The following is an 18,816-nucleotide window of genomic DNA, read 5'->3' on the forward strand; positions in this document are numbered from 1 at the left end:
AAAGGTCCATGTAACTCTACTATGATCATCCAACACAGTCAATAAATAAGCTGAACCATCTAAATTTCTGACCCTATATGACCCCCATAAATCCAGATGAATCAATTCAAAACATTCATATGCTCTACTGTCACTCTTTTTGAATGGAAATCTATGATGCTTTGAATGAAAACAAACATCACAATTGTATTCAGTAAATCCTTTACAATATGCTTCATCAACATACTTCATTTTGGACAGAGAAGGATGTCCTAATCTGGCATGTAAAAGATCTAATTTATTCCTGTTGTCCATTTTGGACTCAAACATACTAGTAGCAGTCTTATTTGGCAAAACACCAGTATTTACATGAGTATTACCATCCTGTACTACAGTAGCAGCTGTGTTTCCACTATACTTAAGATCTTGAAGATCTGTGTGTTTAGCAAAGTAGTAAAGACCTTGAGTCTTGTTTCCAGCACCAAGCATAGCTGAACTAGAAGGGTCCTGGAAAGAATACCCATCACCAGTAAATATAACATGAATGCCAGTTTGTTCAATCAACCTACCAACAGACATCAGATTGTGTTTGAAACCTTTGACCAATAACACATTTGACAAAACCAGTTTATCACTAAGAATAACATCACCAACTGTGTCAACATTCAATTGTGTTCCATCAGGCAAGCCAACTTTAATTGTCTTTTGAAGTGGTCTCTTGTTTATCAAAATACTCTCATCATATGTCATATGATCACAAGCTCCAGAGTCCACAATCCATAATCCACAATTAAGCATTTTATTCACAGTGCAGTTAAAAGAGTGAGAAATGATACCTGCATAGTTTGCATAAGAACCAGAAACTCCAGAAGTATCACCATATTGAACTTGCTTGCCTTTCATTGCTTTCAAAACCTCTTGGCAAATTGCATTGATCATTTCATTGTTCACAGAACCAGCAGAACCATTCAACTGATCATCAAGAGGATTATCTCCAACATCAGCAGCTGAGTTTACATTAGCAACAAGTCTGCTTCCATTTGCTTGATACTGTGACCCTTTTGAGGCCTTAATTGTGTTGTACCAATCAGGATAGCCTATGAGCTTGAAACATTGATCCACAGTATGCCCCTTACCTTTGCAATGTGTGCATATCTTGTGCATTTTTTCTTTCTTTATCTCTTTCCAGTCTTTCTTTACACCAGCAAACCTCTGAGATTGATCACCTTTGTATGATTGAGCAGCCATAGCACTGCTACTCATAGCACTAGCCTCAACAGCTGCACCACTGACTTCTTTCTGCTTCTCTATTTGTTGAGTGATAGAAAAAACTCTGTTTATACTTGGTAAAGGATCCATGGATAGCACATTTGTCACAGTTCCTTCAAATCCTCCATTTAACCCTAACAAAAACTTCATCATTCTATCTTCTTCTTCAAACTCAGCTATTTTCTTCAAGATTTGGCAACTACAGCTGTTCAAAGCACCACAAATACAAGTAGGAAATGCCCTCAAACTCTGCATTTCTTCCCACATCTTCTTCAACTTACCATAATAGGTAACAATAGTCATATTATCTTGTTTTAAACTATCAATTTCCTTCTTCCGTTGATAGATCAAAGGTCCATTGGACTGTCCAAACCTCTCATTTAATTCCTTCCATAATTCTCCAGCATTATCAATGTATCCAAAATCATCTGCTAACTCATTGTTCATAGAGCTTAAAATCCAACTCACTACCATGAAATCAGCACGTTTCCACTTACAATAATCTTTGTGATTCACAGCAGGTTTGATAATTCCTCCATTCACAAAACCTTCTTTGTTTTTAGCTATCAATGCTCTCATAACATTCCTTTTCCATCGCAAGAAATTCGAACCATTGAAAACAGCAGAAACTAAAGAAGAAGTTGGACTGTCTGAATTAGCTATGAAATAAGGATCAAGATTACCTCCATTTTCAACATTGTTTTGGTAAGAATCTTGATGAGTTTCAAAGCTATCAGTCGCCATTATATCAACAATCAATCAAATACAATCACAATCGCAGATTTGAAATCGCAAAATTGTGCAAGAAACTTCGCAATTGCAAGAAGTTTCGCAGCAATCCAAGCAATTCGTGCAGTATTGATTCACTAAATCGAAAACCTAAATCTCGAAAATGAGATTCAGCTCTGATACCATGAAGAATCTAAGTGAGTTTCAGAATGCTAGAGAGAAAATAGTTGAAGAAAACTTGAATTTACTGATTTAGTTTCTTGGCTTTGAAGAGAAGCCAACATTGCTTTATATACAAGCAAGCAACTAACCCTAACTAACTTGCAACAAACTCACTAACAAACTTTTGTAAAATAAAAAAGATAAATATAAATATCATATATCCTATAGTTCATCATCCTCATTTGATCATGAAGGACATTCGGTTACCAAAATATGGTTTATGCACCCTGTTTTTAAATGAACATATAGTTCAAATACAAAGAACATATTGTTCATACCCAAAGAACATATATCCAATGAACATATAGTTCAAATCGATAGAACATATAATTTAAATATTTCACTAGTACATATACATTTAAATCATTCTACATGCTCATTAGAATTTCAATAAATGTTCAACAGAGTACACAATGAGCATTGTGCACCCGGATGTATAATCAAATTTCGTCTAGTTACTGGTTTATGCTTAGATGCTTTCAGCGTCCAAAGCTTGCGGGCTTAGTGCCATGATTTTGTTTCCTTTCTAGTTTGTTTGGCTTTGTGTTTCGGCGGTTGCTGTTGCAACCTGTATTTAGCAGTTTGTATGAAGTTTGTTCTTAATGCTTTGGTTATTAATAATATTTCTATTTTACCCCCCCAAAAAAATCATTGCATTAGTTATAATACATTTTTTAATGTCAACTTTTTATAATTTCACAAATGAAAAATTAAAGATATTTAATGGATAAATGGTACGTTGACAAGTGTTACTCTAAATGATGCAATTAAAAAAAACCGGAGGAAATATCATTGAATAATGAAATGATACTAGAGTGCAAAGTAGTACTCCTCCGTCTCTTTTTGTTTTTTACGTTTTTCTTTTTGGGTATTTCAAAATGTTCTTTACATTTCCTTTTATATTATCACATAAATAACTTAGCATTCTATCAAATTTTGTGTCCAATTATTATTTTAACCAATTATATTCATTGGGTCATTTTGTTAGGTTATGATACATATGACACTACATAGATCATGCGGAAACAACCATTAACCCAGGACAACATATTATTTACACATAATCATATAGCATAATTTAGATGCATACTCTTTGTTGCGTGCCCTCCCTAGCTGCGCCCGAACCGAACAAGAACAAGTCTTTTAGGACTCCAAGTGTCGTCCCTCCGTAGATAGTCCACAGCACGTCCGGATCCGCCTTAAGATTGACCAACTAGAATCGCCCTTAAGGTACTAGAAAATTTCGGCACTTTATGAGCAAGATGTGTGTTTTAATTTTCTCTCAAAAAACTCACTTTTGAATACTTTGAAACTTGTGTATAAATAATGACCCCTAGGCCTTTATTTATAGAGTTATGGAAAAGGAATCGTAATCCTAGTAGGATACGAATTAATTGAAATTAGAATCCTACATGAATTCTATTTAATTAATTTATCCAATTAGGAATAGGAATTTAATCATACACTAACTCTGTAGATTTAGGAATCACGCATGAGCACAAACTCACACACACACGGCAGCCACAAGGGCTGCCCATGCGCGTGCGAGCAGCAGCCCACGCAGCGCGGCCCACGCATCCGTGGCCTTGGCGCGCGCTGGGCCTGCCTTGCGGTAGGCCTGGGCGCTGCCTTGGCTGGGCTTGTGGCGCGCGTGCTTGCTGGGCGATGGCCCGGCTTCGTGCTGGGCCTTCGTCCGGCAGGCCTCGTCCGATGCTAATTCGTACGATACGCTTCCGATTAAATTTCCAGTTCCGGAATTTATTTCCGATACGAACAATATTTAATATTTCCGATTCCGGAATTAATTTCCGTTTCGAACAAATATTTAATATTTCCGTTTCCGGAATTATTTTCCGATTCCGGTAATATTTCCGATTCTGACAATATTTCCGTTTCCGGCAATATTTCCGATTCTGGTAATATTTCCATTTCCAATAATATTTTCCGATACGTACCATGTTTCTGTTTCCGGCAACATCTACGACTTGGATAATATTCATATTTCCGATACGATCCATATTTCCGTTTCCGGCAATATCATCGTTTCCGGAGTATTCATTTCTTGCCTGTGACGATCTTAGCTCCCACTGAAACCAAGATCCGTCGGTTCCGAATATTCATAGATGGAGTATTTAATGCCATTAAATACTTGATCCGTTTACGTACTATTTGTGTGACCCTACGGGTTCAGTCAAGAGTAAGCTGTGGATTAATATCATTAATTCCACTTGAACTGAAGCGGCCTCTAGCTAGGCATTCAGCTCACTTGATCTCACTGAATTATTAACTTGTTAATTAATACTGAACCGCATTTATTAGACTTAACATAGAATGCATACTTGGACCAAGGGCATTATTTCCTTCAGTCTCCCACTTGTCCTTAGGGACAAGTGTGCATTTCCTAATTCCTTTGTCGCTCGATGCTTGCTCTTGAACATAAGGTAAGAGTTGTCATCCTTATTATGTCCAGAGGTGTTCCTCGGTTTCAGAGTTCAACTGATCAAATAAACAGATAATCATAGCCTATGATTCATCCGAGCACGGCCATGCATTTCACAGTTTCTAGCTCTCCGAGTGGCCTTGTACAACTTTTAAGCATCTCATCCCGATTTATGGGAGGACAATCCCAATCTTGCGATCTTGAGATTAGACTTCGTTTGATAGGTGATTACCTGAGCGTTGCCTTTATAGCCTCCTTTTACGGTGCGACGGTTGGTCAACGTCAAAGCAACCAGTTCTCAAACAAGTAATCTCAAATCACTCAGGTATTGAGGATTTAGTGTCTAATAATTTAATGAAATTTACTTATGACAGACTTTCATCTCTTACAGTAAAGTTTCATAGGTCTCGTCCGATACTAATCTTCCCAAAGTAAGTATCTATGCAAATGATTATGACATTGCCATGTCCACATAGTTCAAGAAACAGAACTACTAGTCATCTTGCATTCTAGTCGTCTAACGTTTTCTATGCGTCCAATTTTATAGAAAACTCCGATTAGGGACCATTTTCAACCTTTGACATTCAAGTTCACTTGATAGTCATTTCTTAGTCACAGGACTGGTCCTGACAGTCTATCTTGAATATATCGTCAAATTTGAAGGGACTCATCATTTAATACTAAACCAAGATTAAATGGAATATGAAAATACATTTCATATATGATAAATGTTCAACCCCAATGTTTTATAACCATGGGCCTCAAACCCATCTTCTAAAACAATTCATGGAATTCAAAGCTATGCTTGATTTCCAGTGCTACAACGTGAGTGTTGCTTCTCACTTGTTGCATAGGTTTAGTTATCACGCTTTGCCAATCTTAATATCCTTTTCATCGAATGTTCTTCGAGATATGATGATAAGATCTTTTCGAGTTTGTTTATTATGTGATCTAGTCTTTCTTACTTCGATGGTGGTTTTACTCATTTTGCAATGAAGAACCATCAAGTTAGCAGACGTTTTTCTTGCTTCAAGAGTGGTTCTACGCATTTTTCAATGAAGAACCATCAAGCCAGCAGACAGGTGATCTACCCAAGTTCAGTGAAGAACTTTAAACAACCCTGTTTTATTGCTTCTTAGGCAATAATTACTTTTACTTCAACTGTTGCTAGTGATGCTTTGTTTGGATTTACTTATCCAAGCAGTTCACAGACAGGTGGAAAACTTTCAGCTGTATCTTAGAACATAGAAATTAATATTTTAATTTCCCACGCAACAACTCATGGTCTCCAATCCATGTTGCCATTTCAAAACACGATGCTCTTTAGCTCGTCCTTGTCAATGGTTAACTCCAAAGGGTCTTGCTTGATCCTTTGCCAGTGTTTATGCGTGTAGCATCAATATTTAGCATATCTTTATTTCCTTGAATCAAGAACTATTCCTATGTACCTTTTCAAGTACCATAAGTATTCTTGATCTCAATCTAGTTGATCTTCACTTAGATCAATAGAGATTGGTATATGTTCGTCATGGCTAAAGTCATACGATACGTTTTTGGCGATCCTCATATTATATCATACATGATAAATTCTTTTGCAGAATAATTCCCAATTGAATTCTATTCATGTAACTTTAGCTTATTCAATTTCAGCAGATACTGAATCCAGCTAAATTCTTTGACATATAATATAGGTTAAGAATCTCATTTAGACTCTTTGATGTTTAACTTAGTAAATGCTTATACATAGTTCAAACATCCTTTACTTAGATTTATTCACATGGGTCGAATATCTCCAATGGAGACTTTCGTGTTTGATTTAGTAAATGCCATTACTTAATCCAAAACAATATCATAAGATTTTTGTAAATAGATCTTAATACCCAGTATGTACTAAGTTTCGCCATGGTCCATCATTGATGAATAATTTCAAATCTAAGTCATTAGCATTTGAATGTTATTTCACAATAGAGAGATATGTGTGTAATACACATAGGACCAATTAAGTTTTAAGTACTCCCACTAAACTTCTTATATATCTATAAGAATCATGTATATTTTATGAAACTAAAATACTTATTAGCTTCACTAAAATACAGTTCTAATTCCCAATTGCTTGCTTAAATCTGGACTTAGATTTCATAAGCTAGCTTTCCTTTTCAAGCATTTATTTGGATCCACAAATCCTATGACATACCATGTACATAGTTTATTCCAACATTTGATTGAGGAATACGTTTTGTCATCCAATTGCCATATGTACCAATATGCAATCATTGCTTGAATTATAGACTTAAGCATTACGATTTTGCATGAGGTTTCAACACAATCCATGCCATGAATTTGCTTGTAACCTTTAGCAACTAATCTAGCTTTGTGTGTGAACACAATTCCATGTTTGATGGTTTTTATCCTTAAAACAAACTTGCAACCAATAGGTGTGAAACTATTCTTGCAAATCAACAAAATTTCAATTTTGTCATCAAAACATTGAGTATGTTTTATGGCCTCTAACCATTTAAAACATTTGAGTCTATATATGGCCTCTAACCATTTTAGGGAATCTAGGTTTCGTCATAGCTTTCTTACAAGTCATAAACTCATTAATCTACATGATAATAGTTTGACTGCAAGTTGTAGGTTTCTTCACTATCGAATAGAAGAATCTCATAGTTTCATTGACCAGAACTCTATGTTTCCTTACTATCTAATAGAAGAATCTCATAGTTTCAGTGACTTGAATTCTATGCCTACTTGGGTATAGAACATCAAACAATAGAATATCAATAGCCACTTGAAAGTCCTTTGAATATTCTGTTCTCCTTGAAGCACTTGTAAAGTCTTCTAAGAGATGTCTATTCTTTAAAGCCACTTCTAAAGTCCTTAAAGAATAAGTTCGGATTTTCTGAAGCACTTCGAAAAGCCTCCGGAATGTCCGTTTATGTTTGTTGTTCGTCTCGAAGACTTTCGAGGTCTATTTTCTCCCACTTGTCATTTTGGAAACGAATCTCCAAAAGGACATTATTTCGAGCAAACAAACATTATGTTCTCAAAAATTCGTGGTAGAAACAATACCCTTGTGTCTCATTTGAATAAATCACAATGAAACATATATCTATACTTGGGCCTTAGTTTGTCGAATGACAAACACTAAGCTCCCACTGAGTTTTGCAACTCTCTAGATATATTTTATGAAAAGTTATTCTGAAATTACTTTTCAATAGCTTTGACGAATTTGGTTTAGTTTGGTGGTAGTTGAGCATTTTGTTTTAGAAATTATAGGAAAAGTCTTTATGATTCATCATTAATCGAATCAAGTACTAATTGACTTCGATTATTCCAACTAAGATATGCCATATCTTATGGAGCTAGATTGTGAAATTACAACACACAATCATTGATGATCATATTTGGTCTCAAGTAATCATTAACATGATCTAACCTAGATCTTTATGATTTCTTACCAAGTGAATTTTATACTTCTGAATCTTTGAACTAGCCAAACAGATTCAACTTATATCACATTTGAGTAAATAAACCTATATTCACTCAAATCCATGTGAAATAATAAAGTCATAAAACCTTTCTTTAGCTTTGAACTCTATCGTCTAGGCGTTCTAACAATAGTTCATATTCTTTGTTACTTTCAACAAGTAAGACTAGCTTGTCTTAAGTTGATCTAGAAATCAACCAACTTTCAAAAGTCCATCAAAATAGAGCTTTTGAATGTTAACTTGTTGATATGGTCTAAGCAACAATGCCAAAGATTAGTGGAACTCAAATCAAGAAGTTGATTTGAACCTAGTAAAGTTCTTTAAAGAGTTGTTTGTTTTAATCAAGCATATTGACTCAATCTGTAATTGACCATTTCATTCAAATAAACAAACAAACATTGTTTTTGTTTTTCTTGAATGTGAGTTTTTCTGTGTTTGAAAAACAGAAATTTAGGTATGCTGATTATGGAACAAAATAGCCATTAAGTTCCAGCCTTTGAAAGGACTTAAAACAAACTTAGATGACCCTACAATTAATGTAGCATTGCCATGCTTCATTTCCCACTTGTAGGTCATTAGTGTATCCTAGCTTCCATTGTTTGAGTTATTACCAAAGTAAGAACCTCAAGCGGTATATGATACCAAGGAAGTTTGATTGCTAGGTCACTTCTCTTAAACATAAACTTATAGGTAGAAACGGAATCGTAAATTCCTTTCATTGTTCCTCGTTTTCCTATTTCTTGTACCCTTTCTTATAGTCTTAAGAATTGAATTCTTTAGTGTTGACTTTTATACTTTGTTAGACATGTCCAATGTCACCAACAAGGTTCTTTACCATTTATGTTGAATATTTTGTTTCAACTAGATGATCTTACCAGAAGCTTCTAAAGTTCTTTAAGCATCGATCTATTCGAATGTCTAGGGACTAGACTCATTCGAGAATTAAATGGACAGAGATATTAGGTTGTTAACCATTGGTAAAGCTGAGCGTATTAAACTCAATGCTTTATGATCTCAAAACTACAGTGTATTTTGAATTCACAAGCACCAATTGGTTTGCCATTCGATTTTGATACTCGAAAACAACCATAAAAGTCGATATAAGAAACATACATTTTAAATTGCTCACTTTCTCTCATTTCCGTGAATCGTTCTTGGATTCACTACCAATCGAGGAAATTTACTGTTACCTTTCAAAAAGGATTTATTGCAGTGCAAGATATTTAATTATAAACAATAATTAAAACATACATTGAAGCATGCAAAGTCTAAACATTTATCATGAATAATAACTTGAAATTAAAGCAACCATGCAATTCAAACAAGTTATTAGCATTTTATTCTTTTTATTGTTCCGGCAGGTGTGAATAAAATGATTCCAAGATCCTAAAATCATTGAAGAATTAAGCACAGTTTGTCGACTTAATCCTAGAACATCTTAGGTAAGTGGGTTAAGAGGTGGGGTTGGGGGAGAGTAGGGGTTGAATTTTTAATTATTTTTTGGATGGAGTAGGGGGTAGGTGGGTTAATAGGGGTGGAGTGAGAAATAATATAATATTGTTAGAATATTTCCATTTTTAGAAACAGGTCAAGTATTAAGGGACGGCCCGATAAGGAAAACAGGTCAAGGATTCCGGGACGGAGGGAGTAATTTGTGGAGTACTCCGTATGAACAATATAGAGTTTTAATTTCTCCTAGACATCATACTCCTTCCGATCCCAAAGACTTGACGTTTGATAGGTTGTTATTCCCGCACGTTAAACTACTTTTTCCTTTTCTAACAAAAAAAAAAACCCTACGTTAAAATTTTTTATTTTAATAGTAAGAAAAAACAACAAGGATCGATGTCGACACTGAAATTGGAAAACAATAATAGTACGCGTACTCCGTAAAGTACGTAATGAAGACTCGTATGAATGTGCTGAGGTTATTTTCGTTCTATAAAAATATACAAAACGAAACGAGCTAACAGTGTGCAAAAAAAATGGCAGATGATGATGATATTGGTGAAATCAGCTTATTGTTTGGCTTCCTTTCTATTGTTGAGTTTAGCTCATCAGGGGTGGCATTGGGCTTAGGAATATCCCTACTTGACGAAACAAGCTCTTCTTCTGCAGAATTCAGTTTCCTAGGGATCATTCTCCTCGTCTTTGGTGTCGCGTTGGCCATCCTCTTTTGCTTCAGTTGTTACTTGGCTGATAAAAATCGGAAAGCTGCTGTAAACAAGTCCCTATGCTGTTCAGTGCCTTTGATGATTGTCTTGTTCGCTCTTGGAATCTTCGCGTTGGCGGTAAGCAGCAAAGGAGGAGGCTCTTGTTAAGACCCATGTGTGCACCAAGTTTTCAAAGGAATATGAATTGGACACCCTTGATGAGTTCCACAGTAGACACTTGAACCCTATTGAGGTAATTTATTATATATTTTTATGTAATGTTTTTTTTACGACTTAATTCAATTTTAAAAATCCTTGATGAGTTTCACAAAACATCCATGGACCCATGGCCTTTTGGGGTATATATATTAAAATTCTTTACCTTTTGGCTTTGGGTGTTCAAACTATCATGTTCAATTATTGTAATCATGCTATTACTTCTTGTCTTACCAAATTAAAAATAGTAAACTTTTATATAAGCCAGTCTTACACAAAAGACCACCTTAGTGTCTTAGTTAAGTAATTAAAATGGTCTTTAATTTTCAATAAGGCGGTATTATACAAAAGTTGCCGAATATATACTAGTAGCATCTTATTGAACTTAATTTTACAATGTAATGATTTGTAACCAATGGTTTAATATATCTGATCGACAGTCAGGATGTTGCAAGCCCCCCGAAGATTGTAATTTCAATTACACAAGCCCGATGATATGGGTAAAGCCAGAGAATGCCCACTATTCGAACAACGACTGTAATAGATGGGATAATGATCCACTCATATTATGTTTCAATTGCCAATCATGCAAGGCTGGTTTTCTCCAAGACTTAAAGACTCACTGGTTTGAGGCGGGTTTAGCAATAGTTTTAAAAGCTACTACTGTAATAATTATTACTATATGCGTCGTCATCGTCAGTTGTGCTAAGGCGACATAATGTTTTAGTACGAGTCCTACACGGATTGACATTCCCTTAAGGATTGACGTTTACGTGTAGAAACAAAAATATGTATTTTACTTTTATTAAAAGTCCAAGTATAATTAGCTATTTGTTTCCTACGTACTTTATAATTTTTATATTGCTCGTGTTCAATTCGTTGGTAGAATTCTCATATTCTTGGTAAATTAATTGTTTGACAAAAAAAACCCTAAAAGATTAAAGATAGAAACAAAACAAATTACATCAGGAAATTCTTAGCGCTCGTTTGGTTGACATAGAAAATTTCCACTTAGCGCTCGTTTGGTTGACATAGAAAATTTCCACTTAGCGCTCGTTTGGTTGACATAGGAAATTTCCACAGTAAGTTTGTTTTGATGAGTAACTAATTACTTTATTTGTGAACTTCTTACAAAATGAAAGGCTGGTGTTTATTGGTTTCAGTAAAGGATTCGCATTTGACACGGGAATTGCAATTTACCAAGGGAGAGTGGGTAAGCCACTTTTCATGTTCCATGAGAACTCCTAGGAAGTTCTAGTTCTCCCATTTTATTTATTTTATATCAACTAAAAAACATGCATGGTAAATGTCCAATTCCTAACAAGTCATACTTATTCCTTTAATATCTTGCAACAAAACAACACCCCATAGCAAGTACTAAATGAAGTACAAAATACCCTAAATACAAGATAGATTAATAATATTAAAAATACTAAAAGATCATATTAGTATTTTTAATAATATTCCCAGGTTATTTCTCCCTTGACTCTCTTCTTCCCTGATCTGATATTCCCAATTGATGAAAAGGTTATTTCTCCCTCCGTGTCAAGATAAGATAATTGATGTTTTATTGTTGATTCGTCTTTCAAAAACAAAGAATTTGCCGTCAATAATTCTAAACTTCAAATCATTGGTCTAGACGAACTTTCATGTGCATTACTTCCTCCGTATTTATTTAAGATATACACTTGGTCAGGCAATTAAGAAAAAAATGAATGAAATAAATTAATAAAGCAAGTGGGATTGGATAGATATTTTAATAATTAAATAAGTGGGGACCATGTCATTTTGGTGGGTGGGAGGTGGGAGGTAGGAGGTGGGGTGGGTTTATGAAATTATTTGTTTAATAGGATGGTGGGTCATAGGGTAAATTAGATGTATTTTTATTTAGATGATGGGGTTGATAAGTTACTAAAAATGGCAAGTGTATTTCTTAAATAAATACGGCCGGAAAAGACAAGTGTATCCCTTAAATAAATACGGAGAGAGTATATGGTGACTTCCAAACTGAAAGGAAGAAGACGAAGTGCAGGGGTTAGGGTTAGGGTTTGGTTATTGTTTTGCGTCAGATACCATGTTAAGAAAGATATTTCCCTTGGTTTGTATTTCTTGTCAATATGCGTTTATATACAAGCTATCAAATTCTAGGCCCAACTTGTACATGTGGGCTTGAATACACAAAATAAATACATACCAAAATACTCCGTAGTGTTTAACAGTATCATCCAATTGATTCAATACATACTCGACTAAAAAAGTTCATTATACAAGATAATAATTACATACGAAGTAGAAGAAAAATTATAGAAATGTCATACGTACTACTGTATATAGGTTGAAATAACTTTATTTACAAAGTACGAGTATATCATAAGTCGAAATAACTTTAATTACGGAGTATCATAAAGACATAAAGACATAAACTTAACTTAGAACACAATGATTAAAGATAGATACATATCGACATCTTGTTGTTCCATTTTACCAAAAAAAAAAGTTCCTACATTAGTTCATCTTGATCCTTAACAAGCATTTTTGGCAATATAAAACCAGAAAGAAATACTAACCATGCTATGACAACGACAGTTCCACTAATTGTCCATGCGTTCTTCAATTCTAGTGTGTAACCAAGCTTGCATACTTGACAGTTATAACATAGCTTCTTTTGGTCGTTTTCCCATTCATAACAGTCCGTGTTTGAGTATGTACCGTTTGATGGCTTGATCCAAACACTTGGGCTTGAGAATTTGAAGTTACACTCTATGGGAGGCTTGCAACATCCCGACTATAATAAATAACCAAATATTAATATACGACATCTCAAAATGACTAAAAAAATTATGTTGTGATGGACAGGGTATCTTTCTGTAAATGGATTGCTATAGATAAATAAGAGTAATATTTATAAGAAAAATAGTATAGATCGATTATTTTATTTATTGTTCACGAAGTACTCCGTAGTAGATAAGAAGAAGGATCATACTGAACGAACATTTATTTCAAGTTAGTCAGTCCCATTACGATTTACGAAGGTCAATAATGCAGCTGATGAAGCTCAACCTTGTAAGCTTCACTGTGTTTGTTTATGTATAAATCGATATAATATTTATTTAGTAGAGTATCTAGCATTTCTATTAGTATCGTATACTCGCAACAGTTTGACTTTTGCATTATTCAAACATTATTGACAAAAACTTTTTACTAATTAATATATAAAAATCAAATGATATTGTGTAACATGTTGTTGGATTAGTCTTATTGTATATTTTTAATATAATTGCGTATAATTACGATCAAACTAATATCTTGACAAGTATGCCAGTCAAACTGTTACAAGTATTTAGAAACAGAGAAAGTATCGTTTTAATTTTTCATTGATATCAACTAACAGTCTCACTTTGTTGGACTAACATGAGAAGTACCAGCCCAAAGTCCCGTTATAGGAGTCACATGTTATACTGTAGGTCCTAACAAATCGTTTCCACTCATAAATTGAGCCCAAGTTAAATTTATAGTCTCCCAAATCCTCGACAAATACTCTACCCGTCCCTTTTTATTTTCCCCGTATTCTATATTTGGATGTTTCTTTAACTTTTTGTTCTTGCAAACTCATAAAAACAATAATATTATCCGAAAATACTTCCTCATAATATTGATGAGCTATGATGAATTGACAATATTAAAAGCAATAGGTACATACCTCAAGAGGAGTTAAATATCTACCAAAAAACTGATGTTGAGTATCATCACCATACTTATTCTGAAAACGAGCGCAAACATTACTATCTTCATACAAACAATCTTTGATATTGATCCATCTTTCAGGACTATAAATCCACCTCTGAAGCGCGACGAAACCGACGGTGCTTTGCGTAAGCGCATATAGGCTAGCAAACAATATAAGGAGAAGAAGCTGCACACCAAAACAAGTGACGGCAATGATCATCCGTTGGTCACCATACTCCCCGTATTTTCTCCAACTCGGGCGCACGGGCATAGCAAATAAACACACAACCGTAAACATTAGGCATAATCCTGCACCTACGTAGATTATTGACGTGAATTCTCCACGCCCGTCGTATTGCGCGCTCTTGTCGCCTAGGCACAAGTCGCTTGGCTGGTTCAACAACCATATCCCCGTCGATATTATCGTAATCATTGATGTGCTTATAGTGAAGATCATCACTCCACTTACTATCCGTTTATTCATCATAATTCGATCTCGATCCGGCCACTCTTTTTTTTTTTGTTGTTGTTGTTAACTTCCTCTAGAAATTGAAAGATTATTGTGTAACTATCACAACTTTTTGTGGAGAAGGAGAGGAGGGATACTAGCTAGCTAGCTAGAGTGAATTTTGTTTAATTTCTGGGCGGTCATGATATGGATGTACTCAGTATATATATATTGAAAAATATTATACGGGTTTTAAATATTGAGTCGAGACATACACATAAAGAGAATCACATGATTATTATGAGCGAGGCTGATAAGCTTGGTGGAGAAAAGTTATGTGTTGGAGTATCATCATCTGCTTGTGCTTGGGAGTTGCGTGACTGGGGTGGCTAGTGCGTCTAGTCCCTCTTTGACCTTTCAATAGTTCCAGTGAAGGTTTCCGTTATTCTATATGTAATTTTTAAATGCGAATTTTTATATAACATCCTAATAATAATGTTCTTATCTCTAAAGAAAATACTTTATCTATGCGACTCTTTCAATGTCTATACACGAATTTGATATATTTGTTTACGTTAATAAGAACTATTTAGTCCTATGTCAAAAAAAAAAAAAAAAAAAAAAAAGAACTATTTAGTCTATTATTTATATTGTTTTTTATGTTAATAAGAACTAATTAGTTTATTAATTTAAGAGTATATGGCCAACGAACAAATGAGGACTCAACAAGACAACAACAATCAATTGTTGTAGTGTTCATCCATAATAATTATAAACCAAGTTGTGGAAGATTATTGCATGATTCATGAGGGAACGAGATGAATAGTCTTGATAAATATCCAATTAATAATAAATTGTGACATCAACTATACGGAGTAAGTGTTTACAAATAAAATTAAGATTGTGGACATCTATTGAATGATTTATTCGACCCTAATGTCTTTTTCTCATGACGTAGGTTTGGTACAAGGTTTATTCTGGTGTTTCACCTAATCTAAGAATTTTAAACTTAACTTTATGATTTATTTATTTTTATTCTCAATATATTTCCAACACTTATATAATAGGAAAAATTGACAATAACAGTCTCAACTATGAACGTTTATCTTTAAAAGGACCCAACTACGAATTATTCCTAGTAGGTCCTAACTATATATGGTGTCAACTTTGCGTGGGTCTTTTAACCGGTAACCGGTTAAATATGTCAAAGCATTGAACATTTTTTTAAATCTTTTTAATTTTACCTTTTTATTCCAAATTATTTGAGGTAAGTATTTAGTAAGTTTCATTCTTCATCCTTATTACTCCTCAACCCTTTTTTCCACTTCCATTTACTGCTCTTCGGAAAGTAACCTCACCAGTCACCACCACTCAGTACTTCTTCCACCCGTATCTCTCCTCCTCCTCCCCCTCCTTTCAGTTTTCTCACTCCTCCTTCACCGCCCTCCATCTCTCCTCTTTGCATTTCGTGGCCCTTGTTTCTCTCTTAAATAGCTAGAGCCTATGAATCCGGAAGCCCGCAACAATGCACCACTTAATTCAAATTTAATCATGAAATATTTTGATTATTGTTTAGTTTCTTGAATTCAAAGATGGTGCTCAAAAATATAAACCCCAATTTTTAGATGGAACCTTAATTAACTGATTTCGATGGTTTATTGGGGAGAAATTGTGTGTTAATTGGAGCAAAAATTGCCGGTTAGTGTTTTCGATTTTTGGGATTTTCAACCCAATTCATATTTTTGGGGAGAAGTGGATGTTTGGGTGGTCGCAAAGGAGCACGGGGGATGCAAATATAGCTGAAACTCCTGATGTTTATCTTTGCTCCTTAATTACAAAGGCAAGAAGTGTTTTGTTAATTGATTTATAAATTTGGGACAATCTTCTTCAGACAAGCAAGCATGCGTGCTTGAGCATCCCGTTAATTCAAAATCACAACCCAATAACTTCATTGTTCATATTTGATAAATTGTATTCTAAATAATGATGTGATTAATGAATTGATAAACAATAATTATCAGAAATATTGTGGGTGAGCGAATATTAAATGTGAGTCTGATGCTCACAATGTAGACGTTGCTTAGGTTTTGGCTTTTCTTTTGAGGTAAAGGTTTTGGCTAATTTAATGAAGCATTGGTAACTTTTAATTTTTTTTGGATGTAATTTCTTGATTTTCAGATTCTTATTATTTTCTTTATAATTTGATAATAATCTTGTTAATTTTTTATTTTATTTTTATTAGCATCTATCAACTACTGAGATTAAAAAAAAAGGTAAAACAGTGAGATAACGGAGAACGAAAAAGAAAGAGGAGCAAAAATGAAAGAGGATGGAAGAAGAAAGAAGAAGAAGAAGAAGAAGGAGGAGGCTAGTTTTTAAATTCAAATGGGTTGGTGGGTAGTTGATTTAAACGGGTGATTTTCTGAAACGGGTGGGTTTTTTTAAATAGCATGTGATACGTGGTACTTACCGTACACGTCATCACTTTTACCAATTTTTGCCGGTCATTTTTAGAATGGGACCACGCAAAGTTGACACCATATATAGTTAGGACCTGCTAGGAATAATCTGTAGTTGGGTCCTTTTAAAGATAAACGTCCATAGTTTGGACTACTGTTGTCAATTTTTCCTATATAATATATATCAAACAAGGTCATGGTCACATTTTTATAAATTTCCAACAACCAATTCGATCTCAATCCTCATCCCACCTGTTAAATCCCAAAACACCCCCAAGTAAACAATTAAATTAGTACGGAGTACTTCTCAACGATTCAAATGGAGTATTTATGTTGTCTGCACGCCTTTATCTTAGCTTGGGGATCAAAATTGGAGAGGCAACAGTCTGTTAAAATATTAAATTGAGATTTCGGATTGATAGCACATTGTAATCTTAATTATGTGTAGGGCTGTTAAATCGGGTCATTAGTTTGGGTCCAAATCGTTTATGGACAGGTTAGTTCATGTTGAGAATGGTTAATGTCGGGCCATTATTTATGTTCATATCACTTTTTAATTCGGATCAAATCTGATCAATTTTCATTTTGGGTTCGAGTCAGTTTCAATTCGACCGGGCAATTCATTTCAGGTCTATTATGGAATCGATTTGAATTTGTTCGGTTTTAAAACGATTTTGTGTCGGTTTAATTAAGCCCGGGCGTGTCAAATCCTGGTAAACTTTTGACAAGTACATGTCATATTCATATTGGATGAACCTTAATTTCCGGTTTAATTCGAGGCACTTGGGTTGCGTCTATGCAGATTATTCTTGCGTGGATCTGGTCCACAATAATATCATTGTAGACCCAAACAATTAATTTTTCCCATCACTTTTTTTAGGTATATATGGACCTTTATTGTTCATATAGTGACTATACATTAAATATAGTAACCATTTTCTGAATCATTGTAACCCTATGTTTTAAAAGCGAATAGTGATTTAAAATGACATTATTCAAGCACAACATGTATCAAAGACATCAAGTTGATATTTTTTTCATATTAATCTTAATAAACATGTCAAAATAATTTAGGAACAAGTTGTTGACCTTCTTTCAGATATGATCAACAATAAATTTAGTGTGGACCAATTACATTTAGGAATCACAAATTCTTATTTACAATGGGTGTACAATAAATATTGTACACCGGAGTAAAAGTTAACTCAAAATGCTTAAAAGTTAAGCTTATATATGTAAAAGTTATGTATTTTTTAGTGATAAATTTTTTAATTTTAGTAAAACTTATTTCTTTAAAATGACAAATAATGTATAAAATTAATCATTTAACCCTTTAAAAAGTTTATCTATCAACTTTTTTATTATTAATATAAAAGTTAATTAAAACTAGGTTAAAGTTACAAAAAATTAGGTAAAAGTTATCTTGGTGTACAATAAATTTATTGTACACCTAGTGCGCGCAAGACCTTTTGTTTAAGAATTGGTGCGTCTATACAATGCGGACCGAATTATTTCTCGGATTTTATCAGGTCAAATTAATTAAATTTGTTATCAAGTTAAATCAGGTTGTGTGTCAGTTACCACCAACATTACAAAACTCTCCCATGTTCTCGTATGTCCATATGAGAATGTATTCTCTTCACCATAAAAAAAAAAAAAAAAATTCAGGCTTAATAAGTTCCAA

General features: G+C 34.2%; 1 protein-coding gene and 1 pseudogene across 1 annotated transcript; one reads left to right on the forward strand and one right to left on the reverse strand.

The window, feature by feature from the left end:
• Window positions 1-10,115: 10,115 nt before the first annotated feature.
• On the forward strand, window positions 10,116-11,233 carry LOC130465664 (tetraspanin-7-like; annotated as a pseudogene).
• Window positions 11,234-12,705: 1,472 nt separating this feature from the next.
• On the reverse strand, window positions 12,706-15,071 carry LOC110782900 (tetraspanin-8). Its single transcript, XM_021987154.2, has 2 exons — window positions 14,200-15,071; window positions 12,706-13,284 (listed from the first exon to the last, which is right to left on the reverse strand). Exons 1-2 carry the CDS (start codon window positions 14,710-14,712, stop codon window positions 13,000-13,002), a joined length of 798 nt encoding a protein of 265 aa, XP_021842846.1. The 5' UTR covers window positions 14,713-15,071; the 3' UTR covers window positions 12,706-12,999.
• Between the last annotated feature and the right edge of the window lie 3,745 nt (window positions 15,072-18,816).

The sequence above is a fragment of the Spinacia oleracea genome, chromosome 1 (genome assembly GCF_020520425.1).
Source record: "Spinacia oleracea cultivar Varoflay chromosome 1, BTI_SOV_V1, whole genome shotgun sequence".
NCBI lineage: Eukaryota > Viridiplantae > Streptophyta > Magnoliopsida > Caryophyllales > Amaranthaceae > Spinacia > Spinacia oleracea.

What these genes read in the sequence shown, in the direction of transcription:
- LOC110782900 (XM_021987154.2), bottom strand. Translation starts at nt 14,712, where the DNA reads ATGATGAATAAACGGATAGTAAGTGGAGTGATGATCTTCACTATAAGC. An exon ending in GATATTTAACTCCTCTTGAG is followed by an intron (nt 13,285 to 14,199) that starts GTATGTACCTAT and finishes TATTTATTATAG; the next exon opens with TCGGGATGTTGCAAGCCTCC.